Genomic DNA, 25,774 nt, shown 5'->3' with positions numbered 1-25,774 from the left:
GACCCGACAGAGCTCTGAGCTATATAGCTCAGAGCTCTCTAAAGCATCTTTGTATTTGGGCTCCAAGGAGCCCCATTGGTCCTTAGCAGACCAATGGGGTTCCTTCAAATCAGAAGGAACCCCATTGGTCTGCTAAGGACCAATGGGGCTCCTTGGAGCCCAAATACAAAGATGCTTTCGAGAGCTCTGAGCTATAGCTCAGAGCTCTGTCGGGTCCTGCAGCACAGACGCGGAGGCGGCGGCGGCGGTGAGTGACGTCGGGTGCGGCGTAGTTACAATGTAACAAAGTTGTTACATTGTAATAACTTTGTTACATTGTAACTGATAGAACATTTCCGAGGATATTGCGTGGGATCATTTATTTAAAGGGACAGGTAAGTATTAATGGTTAATTAAGAATATTAAAGGACTTTTTTCGTGGTTATGTTTTTTGTTCAATTAAAATACTTTTTCTATGTGTTTGTGTGTTTATTTACTTTTAACTCTTAAAGGAAATGGGTAAGGGGTACAAGTACCTCTATACTCATTTCTCCTGGGAGGGGGGGGGTGGGCATCTGGGGGACCCCTTTTTAAAGGGGACTCCCAGATTCCACCATGAACCCCCCACCCAGGAAATCGCGGCCTCCACCTCCACCGCCCATCGGAGGTGGAGAAGAGCCCCTTGTCCTTGGATTGGACAAGGGCTCGGAGGGGGAGGGGAAAGCTTGGCTGCCCCTCCCCTTCCGAGACCCCCCAATCCATGGACCATGCGGGCTGGTATAGTCAGGGTGCGGAGCCCCACGCGGCCGGTGCTCCACATTCTGGCTATCCCAGCCTGCATGGGGGACAAGGGGTTAAAGAGGTCTGGGAGGGGGGACCCCACGTCGTTTTTTTTTTAATTTCCCACACTCAGAACGAAGTAAGTAAAACTCTTCCCACTTGGGGGAATCTATGAAAATAATACACTATTGTTACCTGTGCAAAAAAAACTGACATTTTCTGCATTTAAAAGACATTTTCGCCCTTGAAACTTAAAAATCGATTTTCTCAAAAACTATAAGGTCTTTTTGAAAAAAAAATTTTTCCTCTTATTCCCACTGTTCCCCTTAATATACCCTGGGAATTTGGTGTTCCTAAACTTTAAGCAGGCTTTGCTATTAACCGTTAAAGTCGGCGGGTTTTTAAATGTTTACATTTTTCCTTTGAAACTTTAACATCGATTTTCTCAAAAACTATAAGGTCTTTTTGAAAAAAAAAATTTTCCTCTTATTCCTCCTGATCTCCTTAATATATTCTCCAAATTTGAGGCTCTTAGCATTTAAGGGGGCTTTGCTATTAACCCTTAAAGTCGGCGGCTACCTAACATTGATACATGCGTCAACTTTTCCGCTTCGGGAGCATGACCATACGCATTAATTTCGTAATAACCGGTGCAATGCGAAAATTACTCGAAAAATTACGCTTACGCGAAATTTCGCGAAATCCTTCTTCATTACGATTATGTACTTACGGCCATAAATGTAATTACACTAATTACGCGAAATTTCGCGAAATCGTAATTACTCCATTACGCTCATCTCTAACTGTGACACAAAAATTTATGCAAAACTATTAGCCAACAGACTATTAAACATACTCCCCTCACAAATTGACTTGGATCAGGTGGGCTTCGTCAGGGGCAGAGAAGCTCCTGACGGCACGAGACGAATTATCAATCTACTACATTATATTGGGCTCTGTCGAAGGCCTTCTCTTATCCTAGCTTTGGATGCGGAGAAGGCCTTCGACAGAGTCCACTGGGACTATCTGAGGCAAACTCTCCTAAAATTTGGATTTAGTGGTTCCTTCCTCGATGCAGTATCTTCCCTATACTCTCAACCAACAGCAACAGTTACAGTAGCAGGATATCTATCAGAGCCATTCCATATTACTAATGGCACCCGACAGGGTTGTCCCCTTTCACCCCTTCTCTTTGTTCTTTTGATGGAGACATTGGCAACTAAAATAAGGGAGAACCCAAATATTAAAGGCATTAATATTAATAATAAACAATACTCTATAGGCTTATTTGCCGACGATGTGATCCTAAGCATAGAAGACCCGGTTATATCCCTCAAACACATCCGCAAAACCCTTCAGGAATTCTCTCGTGCCTCCCTCTACAAGGTGAATGAAAACAAATCACTAATGTTACCATGCAACCTGACACACACACAAAAAAACACAATAACCCAAAACTTCCCATTTCCATGGGCATCCCATACTCTCCCGTATTTAGGAATTAACCTCCCTTCCACAACGGCGGACTTATATAAATACAACTATCTCCCACTCATTTCGACAATTAAGAAGGACCTTGAGCGTATTAAAAAATTTGAATTCTCCATACTTGGGAAGATTGCAGCCCTTAAAATGTCGGTGCTACCGAAACTCTTATATATTTTTAGGACAGTCATTATACCAGTCCCTAAACAATTCTTCCAGGAAATCAAAAAGCTAATCACCAAGTTTATATGGGGGGACAAATCCCACAGAATAGCATACAATACCCTCACAAAAGCTCTTAAATCCACTGGCTTCGGCCTACCGGATATGTAAAAATATCACTTAGCAGCCATACTCGACTTATCTAAAAACTGGTGGTCAGTCCAGAACACTAAACCATGGGTAAAAATTGAATGCATCATAGCCAAACATCCCCTGCCAGACATACTAATTGCAAAAATAAACAAGCACCCCACCCCTAAAGATTTGCCACCAACGATATTAGCTACCTTCGATGCATGGCAATACTACCATCGCACTAGGAAGAAAAATACAACTGATATCCCAATCAAATCACCCATAAATACACTGGCACTACTTATAGAGAACATGAATTTGTCCAAATGGATTAATTCTAAAATAAAATACGTAGAAGAAATCTATAGTAAGGATCACACAACACCATTTAAGCAACTGGTGGATCAATTCCACCTTCCACCTTCAGAGTTCTTAACCTACTTACAAATCAACCATTATTTATCCTCGAATAAATTTACACAGCTACTCCTCCCTAATCACATTTTAGCATATATAAAATCCCCGAATACATTAAAAGGGGGCCTTTCCCACTGGTACTCGACCCTAATGGAATCTTCCAATTATGCACCCTCATCGGAGAAACTCTATAGAAAATGGTCTCAGGACCTCAAATCAAAAATCTCACCTGAAATACTCCAGAGAAATATTACCAACCTCAAGAGGTATTCCCACTGCTCTACTCATTTAGAAACGCTACTAAAAATATTCCATAATTGGTATCTTACCCCCCGTAAATTAGCCACATATAAAAAACAATCACCTATGTGTTCAAGAAACTGTGGAAATATTGGATCACTATTTCATATAATGTGGGAGTGTCCCCTAGTACTTCCGGTATGGAACCAGATCTTCATGAAAATCAGCTCCATAACCAAAAAACGGACCACCCCAGATCCAGCTCTCGCCCTCTTTCATTCATATATAGATAAATTCGACCACGCCGTCAGACTCCCTATCTCACAATTAATCTTAGTAACAAAACAACTAGTGCTCAGTCATTGGAACTCTGATATCATACCTTCAATCTCCCAAATCATTGCCAGTACAAATGCGAACATAACGCAGGAAAACATTATCACAGCAAGAATTAAAAGTTTGCCTCCTGTACAGCCCCTAGTTATAGTTTAACAATCTAACAATTAACAATTAATAAGGTAACAACTAAATATGCAGTTTCCTAAATAGCTATCTGAACAAAACACACCTAATTCTCATTCCCAAATTGAGCCCTATCTACCGCTTGACGCACCGCTCGACCTACATAGTGAGATACATGCACAACCAAAAAGCCTTTTAGCCCCAATGGCACACCCCCAGAGATTCCTCAAATTATACAGAAAATATCTAGAGCACCTCAGACTGCAACAAGAGGTTGCCCAGATATGAGTCCCCCAAGACTAGGACATAGACCTAAATCCAACCCAGTACTACACTTAGAGCATAAAAAATCAAAAGTTTCTGTATTGTTAAGTAAGTGGTTCTGCTACAGTTTTAGAGTATAAGATTAAGGTATATAACTATCCGCACGGATAATTGACCACTAGCATTCTTAAAAGAGCAATTCAGTTGAATATCGCTTTGACTAATCCAACTGTCATTAAGAAATGGACATAGCATTAAGTTACCTATCCCCCTTTTCTTTTCCTCTTCTTCCCTTATTCTCTACCCTTCCCTCTGTCTACCTCCCTTCCCTCCCTCTCCCAGTTTCTTACCCTCCCCTTCAATTTCCCTCCCCCCTCTTGATATACAGGGTTATGATATGTTTCTCTGCGTTAATATCTTCCTCTGCTCCAACCCAGGTTACCATAACCAGATGTTTTGGAACAATTATTAACAATCTGTTAGGACTCTCATGACATATATGTATAATGTTTCAACTCTGATTATATTGTTACTTATGCCTATCAATCCTGGCTTGTAAGGAAAAATTTGGGAATAAAAATTATTGAAACTAAAGCTATTCTTTCTGGGGATTAAAGAAGTCAGGTGTACCAAGAGGGGACTGTGGTCTGACCAGGGAACCGCCAGGATCTTAGCCTTTGAGACATCTGGAATCGAATGCTGGTGAAGAAATAGATGGTCAATACGGCAGAAACTGCCATGAGGATTTGAGTAAAACGTAAAATCCCGTGTGGTGGGGTTTAATTCTCGCCACACATCAATGAGGTTTTGAGCTCAGAAAAGAGTCTGAACTGCGTTAGGGCGTGGGCTACCTGGAGGTTGGGACTGAGAAGATTGGACCAAGGGGCGAGATCTGTCGAGGCTTTCATTGAGCACTGAGTTAGTGTCTCCACATAATATTAACATGCCCTCACGGTGATTATTGATTACTTGTAACAAGTGTGATAAAAAATCTTTCCTGGAAGGTATTTGGTGCATAGTAGGAGACCAATGTTATCTTAACATCGTGTAGAAGTCCCACTAGCAGCACATATCTACCTGTTGGGTCCAGAATTTGGGTCAGGCATTTAAAGGGTAGGCCTCTACGAAAGGCGATCGTGACTCCCCTCACCTTCTCCCGAGCCGCAGAATGAAAAGCCATTGGGTAATGGTGGTTTAAATAGGAGGGATGAGAGGAGGCCGAAAATCTTGTCTCCTGGAGACAGACCACATCGGCCTTACATGATTTGTAGTAGCGAAATGCTTTAGATCTTTTTTGAGCCACATTAAAGCCCTGGACATTGTGTGAGATGATGGTTAAACCATCATGTGAAGAAATAGCAGCCATTGAAAGGTTTGTGGTGGACTTTTGCGGCAGGCACTAGAGTGATACTTCGGGTTCCGGGGGTTAAGCATGAGAGAATGAGAGGAAAAAAGAGAAAGGCATAGGGAAAGCAGGAAAAAAGAAAAGACATGGACAGAAGCAGAGAAAGAACAAAAAGGCGCGTCCCTCTGGAAGGAGGCCAAACAGAGGGAAGCAAAACATGCATCAAGTTTGGCCGTTCCCGTATTCTGAGAGCACGGGAGGAGCCAATAGCGTTCCCAGTAAAGTCTGGGAACAACACCATCAGTATGGCGGGGGGAACAATGGTCCCCTCCAGCCGCATAGTTTGCTTTCTATATTAAACTATAAACTATTATCGCCCACCGCAGAAGGGGGTAGGAGGCATAAACAGTAACAATAAACCCGAACATATTTACTTAACAGTAGAGGGTCAGGCCTAGGGATGATAAATTCTAAATATAACCCAATTCGCATTGAACAGATGAAAAACGTTAGATAGTTTACGAATAGTAGAGCCTAGACATTAGTGTGATCAAGTAAATGAAACTCGGTCGCTCCATTCTTAAACATGGAGGTGAGATTTCGCCAGGAAAGACAAATACGTGAAAGTTCAGCCAGGATCTGAGAATCTTGATGACTGCTGGGAATGGTCATTACGTCTTGAAGCAGTACGCCGAGGCTTTACTGTCTCCCACAACGGCACAGAGTTTGCGGATTGTTGGCTTCAAGCGGGGGAGCCCGCCGGAAGGCATAGCTTGAGTAATTCAAATTTTTGTTGTGCTTCTTCTGGTGTAGACACGATTACTTGCTTGCTGTTGTGGGTGAAAATTAGTTTAAAGGGGAAGCCCCATTTGTACTTTATGCCTTTGGCGTTAAGGATTTGGAGAAAGGGCTTCATGGCCCGGCGCCGCTGAACAGTAGCAGGCGCCAGATCTGTGAATAGTTGGTAGTCATAACCTTGAAATGATAGGTCCCCTTTCTCTCTGGCCACGCGTAACAAGGCTTCCTTCGTGTTGTAGAAAGTAGGTTTTAATATAATGTCACGCGGGGGGCCATTCGGTTTAATCGGAGTAAGGGCCCTATGTATCCGATCGAATTCCAGCCGATCAATAGGGAGAGATGGTAAGAGTTCCTGGAATAAAGCAGTGATAGTGGAGTTCAAGTCTGTGACTGTCTCAGGGACCCCCCGAATTCTCAGATTCCCCCTCCTTGCTCTATTCTCGAAGTCTTCCATTTTAAGCTGGGAAGAGATTACATCAGTTTGTACAGTACTAATGTCTTTTTCGTGGGCTTCTAGGACCACAGTGGTTTTATCCATGCGGCTTTCAAGATTGTTTATGCGGGCCCCGAGATCTCTAATCTCCTTTTTGAGCTGGGTTGTGATATGGGTGGAGGCTTCTTCAAGCCTGCGTTGCAGTATGGCTTCGAATTGCTCTAGCAGCGCCTGATCACCAGTGTTGCTTTTTTTGGTACCTTTTGGGTGCTGCGTAGGTTGCTGCTTGCTCCTGGTCGCCGGTGTGCCGGTGGAGAGTGAGCTGTCCTCTGATCTCGGAGCCGGGGAGCTGCCGCGCTGACTCTGCCCGGGCGCCATCTTGGGCCTTGCTGTTAACGGCAGAGTTGATCGAGCTGGAGTCTCAGCGCGTTGGATATGCCGGCGTGGAATGTCCGCCTGTGTCCCCGAGCTGTTAGAAGGTTCTGCCGGGTGTTTTAGAGGCTAAGTAGCTTCTGCGGCGGGTGTGCTGATGACTAATGCGGCTGGAGGCTGCGGAGCAGGATCAGAACGCGTCCATCTTCCTCAGCCGCTGGCCACGCCCCCCCCCCTGTAGGTTCTGGTTCTGATGGGTCCAGTCTTTTGATGACTGATTCTGGAATTTGGTCTTGCCGGGCTGTCCCGGTCATCATGAATTATCAGTTAGGTTGTCTCCTTGGGAATGTCAGTTTTGAGAGGCGTCTGGTATCCGCCTTTAAGGGGGGGGGTACTGTCATGATCGCTGCTGCAGCAGGTACGGCTGGCAGTAGTAGTGCTGCAGCTCAGGCAGTTCTGATCTCTTTCCATGCAAGCTGCATAGCTTTGTCTGCCTTTCCCTGCTGTCAGCTTGTGACTGATTATCATTCACCTGTGTTGGAATCTGCATGTCTGCTCCCATTGGATGACCTCAGTATAAAGATCTGCTTCCTGCAGGACTCCTCGGGTTATCATAGCTTCAGTTTAAGCCTGTCTTGCTGTTGCTTCAGCCCCGGATCGTGTTTCTTGTTCTAAAGATACTTTGCTGGTCTTGCATCATATATTGGTTCATTGCCAATATATATGCATACCAGCACGTTTATTATTTTCCTTGTATTCGTGTTACGTTGATACATCAGTGTCGCTGATGTATACGTACACGAACTGTTTATATCCTGTGTTCAGTTAGTCAGCTTTCCAGCAAGTTTTGGTAGTTTGTGCGTATCGTGATCACCCGTGCTGAGTTAGTTATCCTGCTCCTGGTTCTGTTTGTGGATTGCGTTCATCTCTGCGAAGAGATAACGAATCCTTCTGAATCCTGTTCTGTTAACGTTTGTGGATTGCGTTCATCTCTGCGAAGAGATAGTGAATCCTTCTGAGTCCTGTTCCCTGTATTGCTCCAGTCCTAGTCAGTGTTCCTGCTTATGTCATATATTGGTTCATTGCCGATATATACATATGTTAGTCAGACGTTACAAATAGTTTCATTGATAGCTGTAATTGTAATACGCTAGGAAAACATACTTATTGTATATGTGTCTGTGTTACGTTCATCTATCTTGATCCTGCTATTTCCTGACTATCCTGTCCTGCCTTTGTGAGGCACGCCATCGCTGCAACACATTGGCTGCCTCATTCCAGTCTGTCTTATTGTGGATGCTTGCTGTCACTAAGTAGCGGCTAGCTAGCAAGCGTTCATTCTGTCTACCTGTCCTGATCTCCTCAGTTCTGGTTTATGCGCTCAGCGCTACCTTGCGCTGAGACGTTATCACAAAAGTATTGTATGTGGCTGTCGGATCTGCACCGGCTCTGTGCGCCACAATCTCCTATTGGAGTCAGTCCTCCCCTCCACTATACTAGGGATAGCCTGTTTGCTTGTGCTAGTGTGTGTACCTCCTTCACGTCAGCTCATGCGTTGCATGCTGGCTGTGGAGAATACACCACCAAGCCTAACAATAAGTCCACTCTGTAGTGGCGCATGAAAGTGTGGATATTGGACCAGTTTGCTGCCTGACAGATCTTCTCTGCCGGTACTTTGTTGTAAGCTGCCCACGATGTAGCCATGCTACGTGTAGAGTGTGCTCTGATCTGTTGAGGTGGTTCTAAATCGAGAGTCCTATACGCAGCCTGAATGGTTTTAAGCAACCAGGATGCAATTGTCCTTGTTGAAGCAGCCTGCCCCTTTCTATATCCTGAAGGTATGACCCAAAGTCTTTCTGTTTTTCTGAAGTCTGAGGTCATCTCCAGGTAAGTCTTAAGTGCCTGAACTACATCTAAAGGATGTGGATCATTTGACTCTGTGATTTGAAAAGATGGTAAAGTCCAGTCCTGATTTAGATGAAAAGTTGATGCGACTTTAGGAATAAACTCTTGGATTGGTCTTAAGACTACCCTGTCTGAGAAAAATGAGAGGTATGGTTCCTTTGCACCTAGAGCTTGTAGTTCCGATACTCTTCTAGCTGAAGAGATCGCTACTAAGAACACTGTTCTAAGTGTTGTATTCCACAAGTTACAGGACTGTGCAGGATGAAACGGTTGTTTAGTCAAAGCTTCCAGCACAAGAGGTAAGTCCCATTTAGGGAACATGTCTTTCTTTGGTGGTCTTAACCTTCATACCCCTTTGGTAAACTGTCTTATCAGTGGGTGAGCAGCCCATGATGTTCCCGTCAGTGCGGTTAAGGCCGATATGTGCCCCTTAATGGTGTGGTAGCCTAGACCTTTATTTAGACCCCTCTGGAGGAACTCTAGGATCATATAGGGTTCAGGCTTCAAAGGATCAAATTTTTTCTCCTTGGCAAAGAGTTCGAAAATATTCCATACCCTCCGATAGGTTGCGTTCGTAGTCGGTTTTCTAGCGTTTAGTAGAGTCTCAATAACTTCGTTTGAGCAACCTGAAAGTTTTAGCCTTTCCCCTTCAATATCCAGACCATAAGTCTGAGCTTTCTTGGATTCTGGTGAATAATTTCTCCTTGTGTCAGAAGATTCTTTTTGTACGGGAGAAGTAGTGGATATTGTGATTTCAATTCCCACAGGAGGGGGAACCATGGGCGTCTCGGCCAGTAGGGGATTATTGCTATGAGAGTCACTTTTTCCTGATATAGTCTCGTGAGTAATGGACGGATCATTGGTGTTGGATGGTAGACATATGCTAGAGAAAAATTCCACGGGATGGACAGAGCATCCACTCCCGTTGACTGCTTGTAATGGTATCTGGAATAGAACATCCTGCACTTTGTGTTCCCCGGTGTGGCCATAAGGTCTATCTCTGGAGTCCCAAATTGGTTGCATATCCATTGAAATGTCTGTTGAGATTAGCTCCATTCGTTGTTGTTCAGTTGTTCCCTGCTGAGATAATCTGCTGTATGATTGTCCACTCCTGGTATATAAAGTGCCTTGATGTTCCATAAATTTGTCTCCGCGAATTGAAAGATTGCTGCTGACTCCTGCAGTAATGTCATACTCCTGGTACCTCCCTGTCTTTTCACATAAGAAACCGCAGTGCGGTTGTCCATTTTCAAAAGAACTGTCTTTCCGCCGACTAAATTCCGGAAACTGAGGAGCCCCTGATAGGCTGCTCTCAATTCCAAGAGATTTGCTGGAGTCTGGTGACCTGTGTAAGTCCATAGTCCCTGGGCAAACCGGCCTTCGCAGTGGGCTCCCCAACCCCTCTGACTGGCATCCGTGGTAATTATGATCGGTATGCTGTCTTGTATGAGATGGTGTTTCATCAGATTGTTCAATGACGTCCACCACACCAGACTGTTCCGCATCAAGTTCGTTATCTGTATTGACTGATTGAAAGATGTTTTGTTCCATTGGGTTAAGAAGCCCCATTGGAACGGTCTCAGATGCCAATGTGCCCATCGTACCATTGGGATGACTGAAGTCATCAGTCCTATTAGGCTGAGGCATTGTCTTGCTTGAAGTGAAGGTACAGATAAAGTCAGCTGCACTCTCCGTATTAGATTGTGTGCTTTCTCTAGAGGTAGGCTCAACGAATTGTCTACTGTGTTGAATAGAGCCCCTAGGAATATCATTGATTGTGTGGGCTCCAAATGGCTCTTTGTATAATTTATCTTCCAGCCGAAGTATAAGAGTGTGTTTACAAGTATCTCCCTGTGTTGAAGTATTGTTTGTTTGTTTGATGATAGGAGAAGCAGGTCGTCCAGGTAATGATACAGTCTTAACCCCTTCTTCCTCAATAGAGCCACCACTGCTAACAGAGTCTTGGTAAATGTTCTTGGTGCAGTGGAAATCCCGAAAGGGAGGCAGGTAAATTGGAAATGGTCTTCCGCAATTGCAAACCTTAGATACTTCTGGGACCTCGAGTGTACTGGGATATGCAAGTAGGCGTCCTCGAGGTCCACAGAAAGCATCCAATCTGATGTTCTGGTTGCTTGTCGAATTGATTCCAAAGTTTCCATTTTGAATTTCTTTACTTTGATGTGTTTGTTTAGTCTCCTTAGATCTAGGACTTGACGCCAGTCCCCTGTTTTTTTGCGTACAAAGAATAATGGGGAATATACCCCTTTGCCTCTCTCCTTTGTTGGTACCGTTACTATGGCACGTTTCTGTTTGAGAGACTGGATATATTCCGCCAGAACTAACCTCCTGTCTTGATGTAGTGGAATCTTTGTTGTTTCAAATTGATCTCTGGGGGTTGATAGAAAACTCCATCGATGACCCTTCGCTATCGTCTTTATGACCCATTGGTTGTCTATATTGTCCGCCCAAGCTTGTAGGAAAAGTGCAAGTCTTCCCCCTACTGGACAAGTCTGAGTGGGCTCTCCGTCAAAACGGCTTCTGTTGTGTGGGTAAAGACGGGGTCGTCCTCTGTTTGTTCAAGCGTTGTAGATTGGATTGTGAACTTTGCCAGTTCCTTTTGAACTCCCTACCGGGTTTGTAGGACCTGGCGTTTCTATATCTTGCCTGTTGGAACCGAGTATTTAATTGAGGATTGGATTTTTTGTTTCTTCTATCCTGGGGTATCAACCCCGATTTTCCTCCTGTGACTCTTTGAATTGCTTGGTCCATTTCTTTCCCGAACAGATTAGATCCGTCATATGGTATCTTGCACCAATCTTGTTTGGATGCTGGGTATGCAGCCCAAGATTTCAGCCATTGCGCTCTTTTGGTCACTACCGCAGAAGCCATCACTCTTGAGGTGCATCTTATCACATCTACGGCGGCTTCTCCGATGAAATCTGCGGTAAGATTAAAGTCTTCAAGTGCTGCTAGAATTGCCTCCTTGTCTGTTTCAGCTTTTATAGCTTCTTCTATGTTAGTTGTCCAAGTTCGTAAGGCTCTAGAGACGGACGTCAACGCCACTGCCGGCTTTACTGCACTACCTGTAACTGTGTAGATCTTCTTCAACTCAGAGTCAATCTTCTTTTCTAGGACGTCTCTAAACATGGTAGTGTTCTCCCTCGGTAGTGTCATAGGTCTCGCCAAGCGTACTACCGAAGCGTCAACAATTGGAGGGTTGTCCAATGTTTTTGTTTCCTCTGGTTTTAATGGATAGAGTTTTGATATTTTATTATTTAAAGGTGCTCTTTTATCGATTTTTTTCCCATTCTTCCTTAATGATATCCGCTATTTCGGTTATTAATGGAAAGGTGGTAGTCTTTCTCTTCAGATGTGTAAAGTATTCCTTCTGTTTTGTTGTATTTGTGGAAGGGTCTTCGGAATCATCCGATTCCCATTCTATGGCCTCTCGGACTGCCTTAACATAAGGTTGCACTAATGCAAAGTCGAAACCCACAGCCATGTCCTCGGTTTCTGCTGCAGGTGGCAATTGTGGTTGTTCCGCTTGTTGTGTTGATGTGGTTGGTAAAGAGGCTAGGTAGTCTCTCATGGACTCTTGTACAGCCTGCGTTATCATCTGCGAAACATCCATGGGAGTTTGTTCTCTGTCCCTGGCTAACTCATTAAAGCACCTTCCGCAGACAGATTTATCTGGTAGTGTCTCTCTATTACAGGCCCAGCATCTCTTATAGCGTTGTCTGGATCTAGATCTGCTCCGATCACGATAACGAGGTGAAGGACTTCGCCTGCGTGATCTGGATCTTGAGCGAGTAATCTTCTTTTTGCGATGTTTCTTGGGACTGAAACAAAACAAAACAAGAGACTTCGTTCAGGTTCTTTGAAAATAATAACATTCGGGAAAAAAAAAAAGAACCTACCTTACTGCCCATACCTTTCCCGACGCTGATCTAATGGTGGCGCAGTGGGAGTAAAAGTAGCAGCAGAAGTAGCTGACGAAATGAAAAGAAAAATAGATAAGTACATGTAAAGCTATATCCTAGAGACTCCCTATATTCTAATAGAACATCTTTTCTCCCTACTTTCTTTTTCCTTTTCCTTTAAAACATCAAAGCACACTTACATTGTTGCGGGGTAGGAATATTCTCATCAGTAGGATTAGTGGCAGGATTAGTGGCAGGATCCTCCATGGCTAGGAGACGAAACAGCAGTGTCCACCGCACCAGCAAACTTCTATGGCCGCCGCACGCCATGCTGTTTTGCTCTAAATACCTCCTCCTTGCCTGGAACGCCGCCCCCTGGACGCCAGGCTCCAATAGTCTCGAGCGAGACCTGTTGCCCTGGAGACCGTTAGCTTCCGCCTGCCCCATACTACCCCGCTTCCGTATCGAGCGGTGGCAGTGGGCGGAAGTGCGTCATCCGGATGTGACGTATGCGCCCCACTCGGAACTCTAGGTCATAGCTGGGAAGGAAGCGAAGAGAAGACAGGTGATTAAACTCCCACTGCGCCCAAAATGCGCCCATACTTAGCATATTTAATGCTATTAATCCGGCGTTATACGGAAGCGGCTGCAAGCGGAAAACAATAGTCCTTTAGACTGTATATATTTCCATAGCCTCCCTCAAAGATCAGCCAAGATGAGGGGACCTTACTAATTTATAGCATATATGGTCATAAAAAACAATAAGCCACTATTTAAGCGGCCAGGTAGGGCATAACAAAAATATAATAAAAAATGATAGGCAAACCTTGCCCCAAGCAGTGGATCCAGTGGGGTGAGGTGAGATCGAGGAAAAAAAAGACTGGGGGGGAGGAGGAGCTGTTAAAATTTATAATTTATACCTTGCCTCCTGGCTCCCACACATCCTCTCCTCTGACCTCCCCACCATTATCCTCGGGGATTTCAATATACCCATCAATGAACCCAAGAACTCTGTTGCGACCCGGCTACTCACCATAGCCAACTCACATGGCCTAGTACAACACACCAACGCCCCCACTCACACTGCACGTCACACTCTCGACCTTATATTCACTAAATCCACCACCATTGCAGACCTCGACATCGCACCATTTCCACCCTCAGACCATTACCTTCTCGCCTTCAACCTCCTCACGGAAGGCACCTCCAAACTACCCGCCCACCCACCTGGTCGATGGCAGCGAGACCTACGCAAGCTCAACCCTGGCGTCCTTGCTGACTCCCTCCATGGCCTATCCTCCACTCTCCCCACCCTAACCTGTCCTAATCTTGCTGCAGCCCAGTATCACCAAATTCTCTCATCAGCCCTAGAGAAAGCTGCCCCACCAATATTCCGCCGCAACCGACCCCCTAACCGCCAGCCCTGGCGCACTACCCATACTCGCAACCTCCAGAGGGAAACACGCGCCACTGAACGAAAATGGCGGAAAACTCGACTAAACCAGGATTTCCTACAGTACAAGACTAACCTGCAGCAGTTCCACACTGCCCTTGCTCATGCGAAGCAGGAATACTTTACCAAGCTCATCGGAGCACAAGCTTCCAATCCCCGGCGTCTTTTTAGCACCTTCAACTCCCTGCTTAAACCCACACCCCCACCTTCTGTTTCCTCCCTCTCTGCCACAGATTTAGCCACCCACTTCACCAACAAAATAGTCTCCATCCGTCAGGAAATATCCAATCTTCAATCTTCACCTCCCACCTGCTCACAACCTACTCCTTCTCCACCCTATCCTCCCCTCACCTCCTTCACTCCTACTACCACTGAGGAGGTCAACCACCTACTGCAGACTTCCCATACCACTACCTCCCCCCTTGACCCTATCCCTTCTGATCTACTTCAGCCTCACTTCACCGATCTGGCCCCAGTCCTCACTACCATGTTTAACCTCTCCCTATCCACAGGCACCTTCCCCTCAGACTTCAAGCAGGCCACTGTACTGCCTCTGCTCAAGAAACCCTCCCTCGACCCCTCGCTACCCTCCAACTACCGCCCGATCTCCCTCCTCCCCTTCGCCTCAAAACTCCTTGAGCGTCTGGTTCACAAACGCCTGACCCAGTACCTCAATGCCAACTCACTACTAGACCCACTGCAATCTGGATTTCGGCCTGCCCACTCAACCGAAACGGCTCTCACCAAAGTGGTCAATGACCTTGCCTTAGCTAAAGCTGAAGGTAAATACACCATTCTCCTCCTCCTTGACCTTTCAGCAGCTTTTGATACAGTAGATCATCCCCTACTCCTCCAGTCCCTCCAATCCATGGGCATTCACGATCTCGCCCTGACCTGGCTTTCATCCTACCTCTCCAACCGCTCCTTCACGACCTCCTTCAATGAGTCCTCGTCCACCCCCAACCACCTCTCAGTGGGAGTCCCCCAAGGCTCGGTCCTTGGCCCCCTACTGTTCTCCCTATACACATCCTCCATTGGCAAGGTTATCTCCTCCATGGGTTTTAACTATCATCTGTATGCAGATGACACCCAAATCTATCTCCACACCCCTGACATATCCACCACTACCATGGACAAGGTCTCCTCCTGCCTATCTGCCATCTCCTCCTGGATGTCCGCTAAGTTCCTAAAACTAAATCTAGACAAAACTGAATTTATGATCTTCCCACCCCGGTCATCCCTGGACCTCCCAGATGTGCAGGTCACTGTTAACCACACTACTATTCACCCTACCTCTCAAGCCCGCTGTCTGGGTGTCACCCTGGACACCGCACTCTCCTTCACTCCCCACATCCAAAACCTCACAAAGTCCTGCAACTTCCACCTTCGTAACATCTGTAAGATTCGCCCTTTCCTGACCCCTGCCACCACCAAACTCCTCATCCATGCCCTCATAATTTCCCGCCTCGACTACTGCAATGCCCTTCTGTCTGGACTCCCTAAGACCCGAATAGCCCCACTGCAGTCCATCATGAATGCGGCTGCCAGAATTATCCACTCCTCCCATCGCTCCACCAGGGCGGCTCCCCTCCGTGAATCCCTCCACTGGCTTCCTATCCAGTCCAGAATCAGATTCAAGATATTGTGTCTGACCTACAAATCCATCCACAAAACCTGTCCAACCTACATTTCTGATCTTACTCAGAGATACACACCAAGCCGCTCACTCCGCTCCTCCAATGAACTTCGCCTGACCGTCCCCCGCATCACCCAGTCCCATGCACGCCTCCAAGATTTCTCAAGAGCCGCTCCGACACTATGGAACTCCCTACCTCCACCCATTAGGGCAGCCCCCTCCTTCAACACCTTCAAGAAGGCCCTCAAAACTCACCTTTTCACTCTTGCCTACCACCCCTCACAATTGCTCTAAACCCACAGCCGAACTCTGGTCCCCTACCTCTCGTGTCCCTACCTCTCCCTCTAGATTGTAAGCCTTTGGGCAGGGTCCTCACTCCTTTTGTGTCCTACCTGATCATGCACCTCTATTACTGTGCACCCATGCTATGCATTTGAGTGAACCTAACTTGCCTAACTCCATGCTCCCATCCAGTGACTGACTAAGCATTACCTTGTACTCATACTGTGCTGTGTGATCTGGTTTTCTTGTATTCCTGTATTGTCATATTGCTGTTTGTCACCCCTAAATATTGTCTGTAACCTAAATTAATGTCCAGCGCTGCGTAATATGTTGGCGCTTTATAAATACAACAAATAAATAAATAATAATAATAATAAATAAATAATAATAATTACGTGATCCTATGGGGTAGAGTGGGCGGGGCATCTACCCAAGTGTTATGACATGGAAGCATAGGGAATGTGAACATACCATCCTATGCAATAAAATGCAAGTGTCCCTGCGTCATCAACTGAATGGTTGTGTGGCCCTGGCTTTTTTGTACTGAGCATGTGCGCAGACAGGGCAGTTAGGACACAGGGCCGGATCTGACAGTTTGCTGTGTGTGGTTCACAGAGGTTCTCATTGCATTGTGGGAAATAACAGCTTTTTCCAACTGCCAAGCAAGCAGCTCCCTGTGTGCATACTGTATACTGAGGCAGGGGTCACACTTGTCTTTCAGTTTTCTACACTTTGCAGAAAACTGAAAGACAAGTGTGACCCCTGCCTTACAGCAGCTAATGTAATTTATAGAGAAAACTGACAAATTGCGCAAGATGTCAGTTTTTTTTTTCTGCATGCGAAATCTGCATTAACCCCCTTGGCGGTATGAAAAATACCGCCAGGGGGAAGCGCAACAGTTTTTTTTAAATTTTTTTTTTTTTTTATCATGTAGCGAGCCGAGGGCTCGCTACATGATAGCCGCTGCTCAGCGGCATCCCCCCAGCCCCGCCGATCGCCTCCGGCGATCAGGAAATCCCGTTCAAAGAACGGGATTTCCTGGAGGGCTTCCCCCGTCGCCATGGCGACGGGGCGGGATGACGTCACCGACGTCAGCGACGTCGGGACGTCATTGGGAGTCCCGATCCACCCCTCGGCGCTGCCTGGCACTGATTGGCCAGGCAGCGCTCGGGGTCTGGGGGGGGGGGGCCGCGCGCCGCACCGGATAGCGGCGATCGGGCGCGCGGCGGCGGCGATCGGGGTGCTGGCGCAGCTAGCAAAGTGCTAGCTGCGTCCAGCAAAAAAAAAATTAAGTAAATCGGCCCAGCAGGGCCTGAGCGGCACCCTCCGGCGGCTTACCCCGTGTCACACACGGGGTTACCGCCAAGGAGGTTAAAGTGTGACCTTGCTTATTGATTAACATGAGTTCTCAGTTGAAGTCAGTTTTTCTGTGCAGAAAACGCGTACGAAAGCCGATAAGTGTGACCCCTACTGTTTTCGTGCGTGTTTTCTGCACAGAAAAACTGAGAACTCATGTTAATCAATGGGCTAGTACACACTTAGGCAGGGGTCACACTTGTCGGCTTTCGTGCGCGTTTTCTGCACAGAAAAACTGTTTTCAACTGAGAAGTCATGTTAATCAATGAGCTAGGTCAAGCGTATGAAAGCCGATAAGTGTGACCCCTACTTTTTTCGTGCGCATTTTCTGCACAGAAAAACTGAGAACTCATGTTAATCAATGGGCTAGTACACACTTAGGCAGGGGTCACACTTGTGGGCTTTCGTGCGCGTTTTCTGCACAGAAAAACTGTTTTCAACTGAGAAGTCATGTTAATCAATGAGCTAGGTCAAGCGTACGAAAGCCGATAAGTGTGACCCCTACTGTTTTCGTGCGCGTTTTCTGCACAAAAAAACTGTTTTCAACTGAGAAGTCATGTTCATCAATGAGCTAGGTCACACTTGAATGTAGATTTCGCACGCAGAAAAAAAACTGACATCTTGTGCAATTTGTCAGTTTTCTCTATAAATTATATTAGCTGTTGTAAGGTAGAGGTCACATTTGTCTTTCAGTTTTCTGAAAAGTGTAGAAACTGAAAGACAAGTGTGACCCAGAAAAAAAACTGACATTCTGCATCATGATTCTGCACATTTTGTCAGTTTTCTCTCAATTACATCAGCTGCTGTGAAAAAACGCACGCGTTTTCCTGCAAGAAACACACTTGGTGTGCAGAAAAAGTATGCAGGAAAACACGCGCAGAAAACTGAAAGACAAGTGTGTTCCCTGCCTTAGACAGTGGTGAGGAACGAGCAAGCAGGACGCGTATGTGCACGCATTGCAGGGGGGGGGGGGGGGGGTAGCGGCTGTGACCAAGAGCCCGTTTTTTAACGTGTGGGCCTTTTTACTAGTTACAATATAATTGCATAGCATTAGCAATATAATTATGTTGTCTATTGAAACAAGCCAGTGTGGAAGTAGCTGAAGAAGCTTATTTATGAATATGACTGAAGCTAGGTTCACAGTGGTGCATTGCAGCGTAATGGCCATATTTTAACGTGGCTTGCCGCACTGCAATGCACCACTTGTTCACAGTATGGTGCAGTATAATGTTGTATAATGTGGTGTGGCATGGTAACACACTGCATGTAGTGCGTTACCGCAAAATTCATGCTTTAACAGTGGTGGTGAAGCATTATTTTCGTTGACTGTACGCTTCACAATGAGCAGATAACATGTGGCACTGCTTTTCCATCCTGCTGCGTTCCCACTGTGAACCTAGCCTTTTTGCATTTCAATTGCTGTACAAAGTGATTTTGCAGTGCTTTTCTGCCCAAAACCACGTGCTGTACCCATACAGCCTTGTGTTAATGGAAATCACAATACAAACCACTAGCAATACATTCAAAAAATGCTTCAAAATCGACAGAAAACACTCTGGAAACTGCTGCAAAAATCACAACAAAAGCACTTAAGCGATTTCCTTTGCAATTTCTAGCGCGCCCCAGCACTCACAGCACTTTTTCAAAAAATCGAGGGTGCTAATCTAGTTGAGGGGATCCAGTCGTAGATCTCATAGACCAACAGCCGCTTTCTGCTCATGACAAGTTGGTCGTGTCTACTAATTTGTAAGAAATAGGGGACCAAGAGGGGGACAAAAACACTAAAATTGCACAGCAGCGGCTTGATTCATCAAGTTGGGCTGCTAAAGCAGCGTAGCTTAATGAGAGGAGCGCGAGATCAGCGCACGCTATGCTGCATCAGTGCAGCATAGTGCACACCTATAATTAACGGGGCTCTTTGTAACTAACGCCCGCTTCACTCGTCCGGCCCTGAGTCCCTTTGGGTCCAGTGGTTTTATAGACAGCTTGGCAGGCAGCCTATAGTCACTTGACAGGCAGTCTATTGGGCCAGTCAAAGCGCCGGGATCACGTCCTAGAAAGCCACTGGACCTGAAGCGGCTCAGGGCAGGACAAGTCGAGCGGCCATTAGTTACAAGCACACGTAAGTTACCAGCGCAATGCTACCATAGCATATTGTGCAATGAGCTTGTGCTCCTCTTATTAAAGCAGCACAGGTTGATGAATCAAGCCCAAGGACCCTCACTCTCTGGACTTCGGGCTGTGTGCAATAGTGTTGTCCAGATCATGAATGATTCGGATCTTTGATCCAAATATCTTTTGTGAGTCGAATCATCCGAATAATCAAAAAATAATCAAAATGAACGATTCTGTTCATAAAGGGGGTGGAGCCAGGAGCCCCCCCCCCCCCCCCCCCCCCTCTCAGCGGGTCCTGGAAGCAGAGCAGAGATGGATTGCTCAGTTGGAGGGGAGCCAGCCTTGCACAGGGACAGGTAGATGAGAGAGAGGGGACATCGGTGCCACTGCCAGATATGTGTAGAGCACACGTACTGGCTGTAATGTGCTGCTCATTATAGGCTGTATGTTCCGTAGTTGTGCATAGTGAACAAATGGGAAAGTTTTGGCTCAGAAGCACAGCTCAGTAACTTTGTAGACAGCGTGCTGGGCTAGAATGACAGGGCAGGCACTGTGATTGCAGTGCAATATGATCCTCCTGCACTTTGCTCTAAACAGCTGCACTTAACTTCTGGGAATGCTTTGGGGAATGCTTTCTTTCACTGTGAGACGTTTGCATTCAGAGTATACAGATGAACATATAGGTGAAATATATTTAAAGCATAAGATTGCAACATGTGGGTAATGTGTGCAAAAAACATTTCTGCTCTCTGCTCACCCCTCTTCGTCCACCTCCTCCCTTCTCTGTCCACTCCCTGCCCTTCTCTGTCCACCCCCTCCCCTTCTCTGTCCACTGCAGGGAAAGTCCTGTCCTGCTAGTCATTTCACCCCCAGAATGCTTCCCTAGTAAAATGATTCGAGATTCGGATCAAAGATCCGGATCTTTTCAATGATCCGATTTGAATCATCCGAATCATTGAAAATCCAGACTTCCCATCTCTTGTGTGCAACTTGGCTGTGTGTGGCTGGATGGTGTACTGGTTAAGGGCTCTGCTTCTGACACAGGAGACCTGGGTTCGAATCTCGGCTCTGCCTGTTCAGTAAGCCAGTAATTCAGTAAGGAGCTCTTTGGGCAAGACTCCCTAACACTGCTACTGCCTACTGAGTGCGCTCCTAGTGGCTGCCTCGCAACCGATTTGAGTCGCTATACAAATACAAATACTGCAATTAATTAACTTTACTAAACCTAATTAAGTTGGTGGTGTGGAAAGCATTTTTGTGCGGTGTACCCTATTTCTTACAAATTAGCAGTTGCGACCAAATTGCTGCAAGCAAAAACTTTCTGGTTCATTTAGGTTTCCCATGATTTGACAAATGTACAAAGTGGAATTTTCCAAAGGAAGGTGCAGATACTAATTTCATCATTCAGTTTATGAGGTACAGACTAAACAGCAAGCTCATGGTGAACCAGAACTCACTGGAGTGTGTGAGGGGCTACAATGGTCTTAAAAGCCCACTTACTAAAATGCTATGTATACAAAAGTTTGCTTTCTTAAAACAGAAAGAATTTGCTATAATTCAGGTTGGAGTGAGCTTGAGATGTCGCCCAGTGCATCACTGCTGAATATATGCAAATTAATTCAGCTATTGCACAACACACATCCACGAGTAGTATTGCTCTGAATAACCCATAAAACCGAGGACCAATATCCGGTGTTACCATAAAGGACAAATGTTTTTTATACTGCTCAGTAGGTCCGCTATTCTCCCCTCCCTTCCACCAACAGCAATAACAGCACATCCAAGAAACGTCACCAAAACAGACTGCCGTCCAGTCACCGGGGAGTGCTCAGTAAGCCATCCGTCTGATTGGTGGAGAGAGCAGGACACCCGCCTATCAGTGACTGAAGCATCAAATTCAGCCAATAGTGAAGCGCTATTCTGTGTTTACAGTGCAGCAGCTGTTGGGGGATCGGAGCTCTCGCTGTATACGCTTCTGCTCGCCGTCATGTCTGCAGACGTGGAGAGTCTTGTTGTGTTTGAGCAGGATCACTATGATGAGTATGAGTACTACAACCTGCGGGAATATGGCTGCGGGGCAGGGGGCAAAGGCAGGACCAAGAAGGAGATAGAACAGAACGGAAACCGTCACGTGCCTGCAGGCCATGAAAGGAAGATTGAAGAAAAGCTGCACAACAGCGAGATTAAACGCCGCAGAAGCCGAAGCTCCTCTAACTAAAAAGCGTCTACTACCGGTAACTGACCTGGTTTTGTGGGTTTAGCACACCAATAGGGGGCGTCAGACTTTAATTTAATTCTGCACTGACCCCCCCCCCCCCCTCTCCCCCAAAGCCAAAATGGGTTAGCGTTAAAATATGGCTGCACATGCACAACTCGGTTGTATGCATGCTCCTGCCACGTTCACGTCGCCTGGAGCGTTCTGTGCAGGCGCAGATCGCTCCCTGCAACGGGAGAGAGACGGGAGCGCGCCTGGCCAGACTGCGCATGCGTTGAATGGCCCCGACTGACAGATTTTCCAGGGCCTGTTGCAGGCGAACAGAGAGGGAGTAGCGGATGCTGTGGGAATGATCAGGCCGGAGGGGGCTGGAGGAAGCCCTAGATATGTATATTTTAATGCTAATCGCCCATCTCAGGTACACTTTAAATATATATTTATGTATATGGTACTCGGATCGCTTTGAGTTCCCTTAAAGTAAACCAGAGCTGATCACTTATGAAAAACTGATACTTACCCGGGGCTTCCTCCAGCCCCATAAGCACGTGTGAGTCCCATGCTGTCCACCCGCGGTCTGCCAGCCCCGGTAACTTGCTCAGTTGCGTCAGTCTGGGTCTTCTGCGCATGCGTGGGAGGTCCGTGCATGCACAGAAGACCCAGACTGGACGCAACTGAGCAAGTTACCGGGGCTTATTGCAGGTGAATAGCAGACCGCGGGAAGACGGTGTGGGACTCACACGTGCTTATGGAGCTGGAGGAGGCCCCGGGTAAGTATCGATTTTTCATAGGTCATCAGCTGCAGTACACTTTAAAGTGAAATAAGGTGCTAGTTATGAATACAGCCTAATTCTTTATATCATCCTTTATTGTGGCTGGCTTCCCCTCCCTGCTGCTGTAGCGCCCATTCTGTCTACTGCCTGCACTCTCTTTGTGCACACTCTATGTAGCAAATGCTGCTGGGAGCATAATGCTGGGTACACACGGTACGATTTTCCGTGCGATAGATGGATCTGATTGATAAAATCCCTCATGTCCGATATTACTCCCGATCGATTCTGGGCTCGATTTCTCATACAAGTGAAAAAGATAAGAAAAACGAGCGAAGATAAGAGAATCGTTCACGGAATCGAATGCAGAATCAAGCGGAAAAAAACGATCAGGTTCGAAAATTGCACGAAAAACGTAACGTGTACCAGCATAATAGGCATGCTCAATTACTGATGTTTCCAAATCACACATGGCCAAGACCTCAGCTACGGTACTGTGCACAGCCATTCAGGAGTTTCATTTACGAGGGTGCGAGGAGTGGATCGTGCATGCACCGCACTCCAAATGATACTAGTTGGAGGGAAGGCTAGGCACAATAAGAGTCCACCAAGTTTCTGATGAGATAAATAATAAGCATGCATTCATAACCTTTACATTATCTTTATTTAGCCTCAGGAATGGCGTAACAGTAGCCTTCATAACCTTTGCCATTGTGTGTGTTTTGAATACAGAAGACTTGCAGAATAGCAGCAGTGAAACCTGTTAATTTACCTGCTCTATTAGTGGGACAGGTCCTCATTCCTCTCTTCAGTGCAGCCATACACCGTACAGCCATCTAGTACATATCCTTGCAACTGATGGTGGTGGGGATTATGTAACACTGCAGGGGGCTAAACAGTTCTGTCTATGCACTTCACATACTGTCTCAGGTCAAAAACCATAACAAAAAACATAGAACATAAAGTAGATTAACTGAACACCTTCTGCTGGGTTACTGTCAGCCAAGCAAGTATAAACATAAGCATAGGCTAGTTTAGGGGGGCATTACTGTTGCCCAAAATACCCCCTCAGACCGGGGCCGATGCAGTGTCTAGGGACAAGAACAAGTTTTTTAAAGTGGAGCTGAACTCAGAACTCCTTGAGGGCTTCCCCCGTCGCCATGGCGACGAACGGAGTGACGTCACAGGGAGTCCCGATCCACCCCATAGCGCAGCCTGGCGGCGATTGGCCAGGCTGTGCAAGGGGTATACGGGGGGCCTGTATCGCGGTGGGTTGCGGCGCATCGGCTGCGGCAATCGCAACAAGCAGCTAGCACAGTGCTAGCTGCGTGTTTGAAAAAAAAAATATGCAAATCGGCCCAGCAGGGCCTGAGGAATCCTCCGCGGCGGCTTACCCCGTGTCCAGCACGGGGTTACCGCTAAGGAGGTTAAAGTAAAACAAAAGTCACCTAAAAAAAAACAAATGGTGAGGTAAGTCTCTAGATTCCATAGAGCCTTCCCTTCCTTTCCCCATGCATTCAGTCCACCACTGTCCCCCTGCTGAAGTTATGTGACCCGAATACTTCTCCAGGAGTTCTCGTGAAACTTCAGAAGTACTCGCATCCTGAGTATTTCCAAGGACAAGAAAACCAGAGATCCCCAGATCTGTCCGATTTTTACTGCTTAAAGTGGACCTGAACTCAGAACTCCTCTCTGCTCTAAAAGATACACAACAGCATAATAACCTTTAGGCTTCTTTCCCACCAGGACGTTGCGTTTTAGGGGACGTTATGGTCGCATAACGTGCCCCTAACGCAACGCCTGGTGGTGCTGGATGTGGACGTCAGACTGAGCCGTGTTGTGCAGCTCACTCTGGCGTCCGTGATGCGTACTCTTGGACGCATGCGGCATCACGTGGTCCTGCCAGCCAATCACCGCACAGAGTGGCCGCTCCAGGAAGTAAACACTGCACGTCACACTGTGCAGTGAATATTAATTAGCCATGTGCCCGGCCGCTCTACCCTCCTCCCCAACATTACTGAGCATGTGCAAACAGTCTAACGCGACTTAGCCGCATACAAAGTACTGCATGCAGTACGCTATCTTCAGGTGCAGAGTTACAATGTAATGCAACATGGGCACTCATGTTGACACGGGGGGGGGGGGGGCACCCTGTATGTATTTAAAGAGTTTAGCCTGTCTAATTCACCCTCATTTGTGTCTAATCACTAGTTGTAATATGATTCCCCCCCCCCCCCCCCCCGTGTCACATGACGGCCTATGGCAGATAAGCCCATTTGAGAGCACAGGCTGTAAACAATAGGTCTGCTTCCATGAATCAGGAAGTAGAAACCGTGCAGATTTATTTTGGGATTTGTATCGGTTGTAACAAAGAAATGTTTTTTTGTTTAAGACTGCTTTCACAGTGGGACATTACAGGCGCACGTTAGAGCAGCCTGTAACGCACCCCAACGCACAGTAATGAAAAATTTCTGTTGTTTTCCTTGTGTCCCGTGCAAGATTTCACGTTCACTTTAACTGTGACAGCAATATAGGACAAGAGTAATTAATTATATATTTTACTCTGTGACAAATTATACAACTGTTATGCATTTATAGTATTTTACATTTTTTTCAATTTTTCACTATAGCAGTCCTTGAATGATATTTGTTTTCTACTAATATTTGTCTATTGGATTTGAATCTTAAAATCTGTACTGTCCCATTTTTTTGTGACTGGCATACACTTTATTATTCTCATTTCTCTTCTAGGTATTTGACCTACGCCTCAGCTGACCTCCTCTTGCCTCTGGTGCTTTTGTGGTTGTGTAAATTAAAAAGTAAACCTTGCCTTATGGAAGAATGCATCTTTGGTTTTACCTCTACAAGCCAGTGTTGTAGGCTACCCCTGCATCTTCATTTCTGCTTGTGTTTAATATGCTGCAAATGCATTGCCAAACATTGCTAATGGAGCTTTACCAAATGGAATGGTGGTTTTAATCATCTCCATTGTTCAATAGTTATGTATTAGGCTTTGTATACAGTATTGATTTAAAGTATCGTATATATTGAGTAAATGTATTGTATTCAAACCAATAAAAAATGTTTACAATTTTAACTATTAAGTGTATTCTTGCGGGGCATACTAATAGCCCCAGTGACTGCAGGGTGGGGGCTGCGCCTTTTCCCTTCGTGACATCTTTAACTGCTTTGGGACCCCTAATAGTTAAAACTACACTGCACTTGTGGCTGCCTAAGCCTGGTGTGGCGTACT

At 46.1% G+C, this 25,774-nt stretch overlaps 1 protein-coding gene across 1 annotated transcript; it reads left to right on the top strand.

Moving 5' to 3' along the window:
- Positions 1-21,452: 21,452 nt before the first annotated feature.
- Positions 21,453-25,618, top strand: NUPR2 (nuclear protein 2, transcriptional regulator). Its single transcript, XM_068268583.1, has 2 exons — positions 21,453-21,773; positions 25,273-25,618. The coding sequence occupies exon 1, from the start codon at positions 21,527-21,529 to the stop codon at positions 21,755-21,757; it is 231 nt and encodes a 76-aa protein (XP_068124684.1). The 5' UTR covers positions 21,453-21,526; the 3' UTR covers positions 21,758-21,773; positions 25,273-25,618.
- The last annotated feature ends 156 nt before the right edge of the window (positions 25,619-25,774 follow it).

Source organism: Hyperolius riggenbachi, chromosome 2 (genome assembly GCF_040937935.1).
Source record: "Hyperolius riggenbachi isolate aHypRig1 chromosome 2, aHypRig1.pri, whole genome shotgun sequence".
Taxonomy (NCBI): Eukaryota; Metazoa; Chordata; class Amphibia; order Anura; family Hyperoliidae; genus Hyperolius; species Hyperolius riggenbachi.
Note: the sequence above shows the minus strand (reverse complement) of the source record. Positions and strands in the feature narration are given on the sequence as shown.

Coding starts and splice junctions, on each gene's coding strand:
- NUPR2 (XM_068268583.1), top strand. CDS start 21,527: ATGTCTGCAGACGTGGAGAGTCTTGTTGTGTTTGAGCAGGATCACTAT.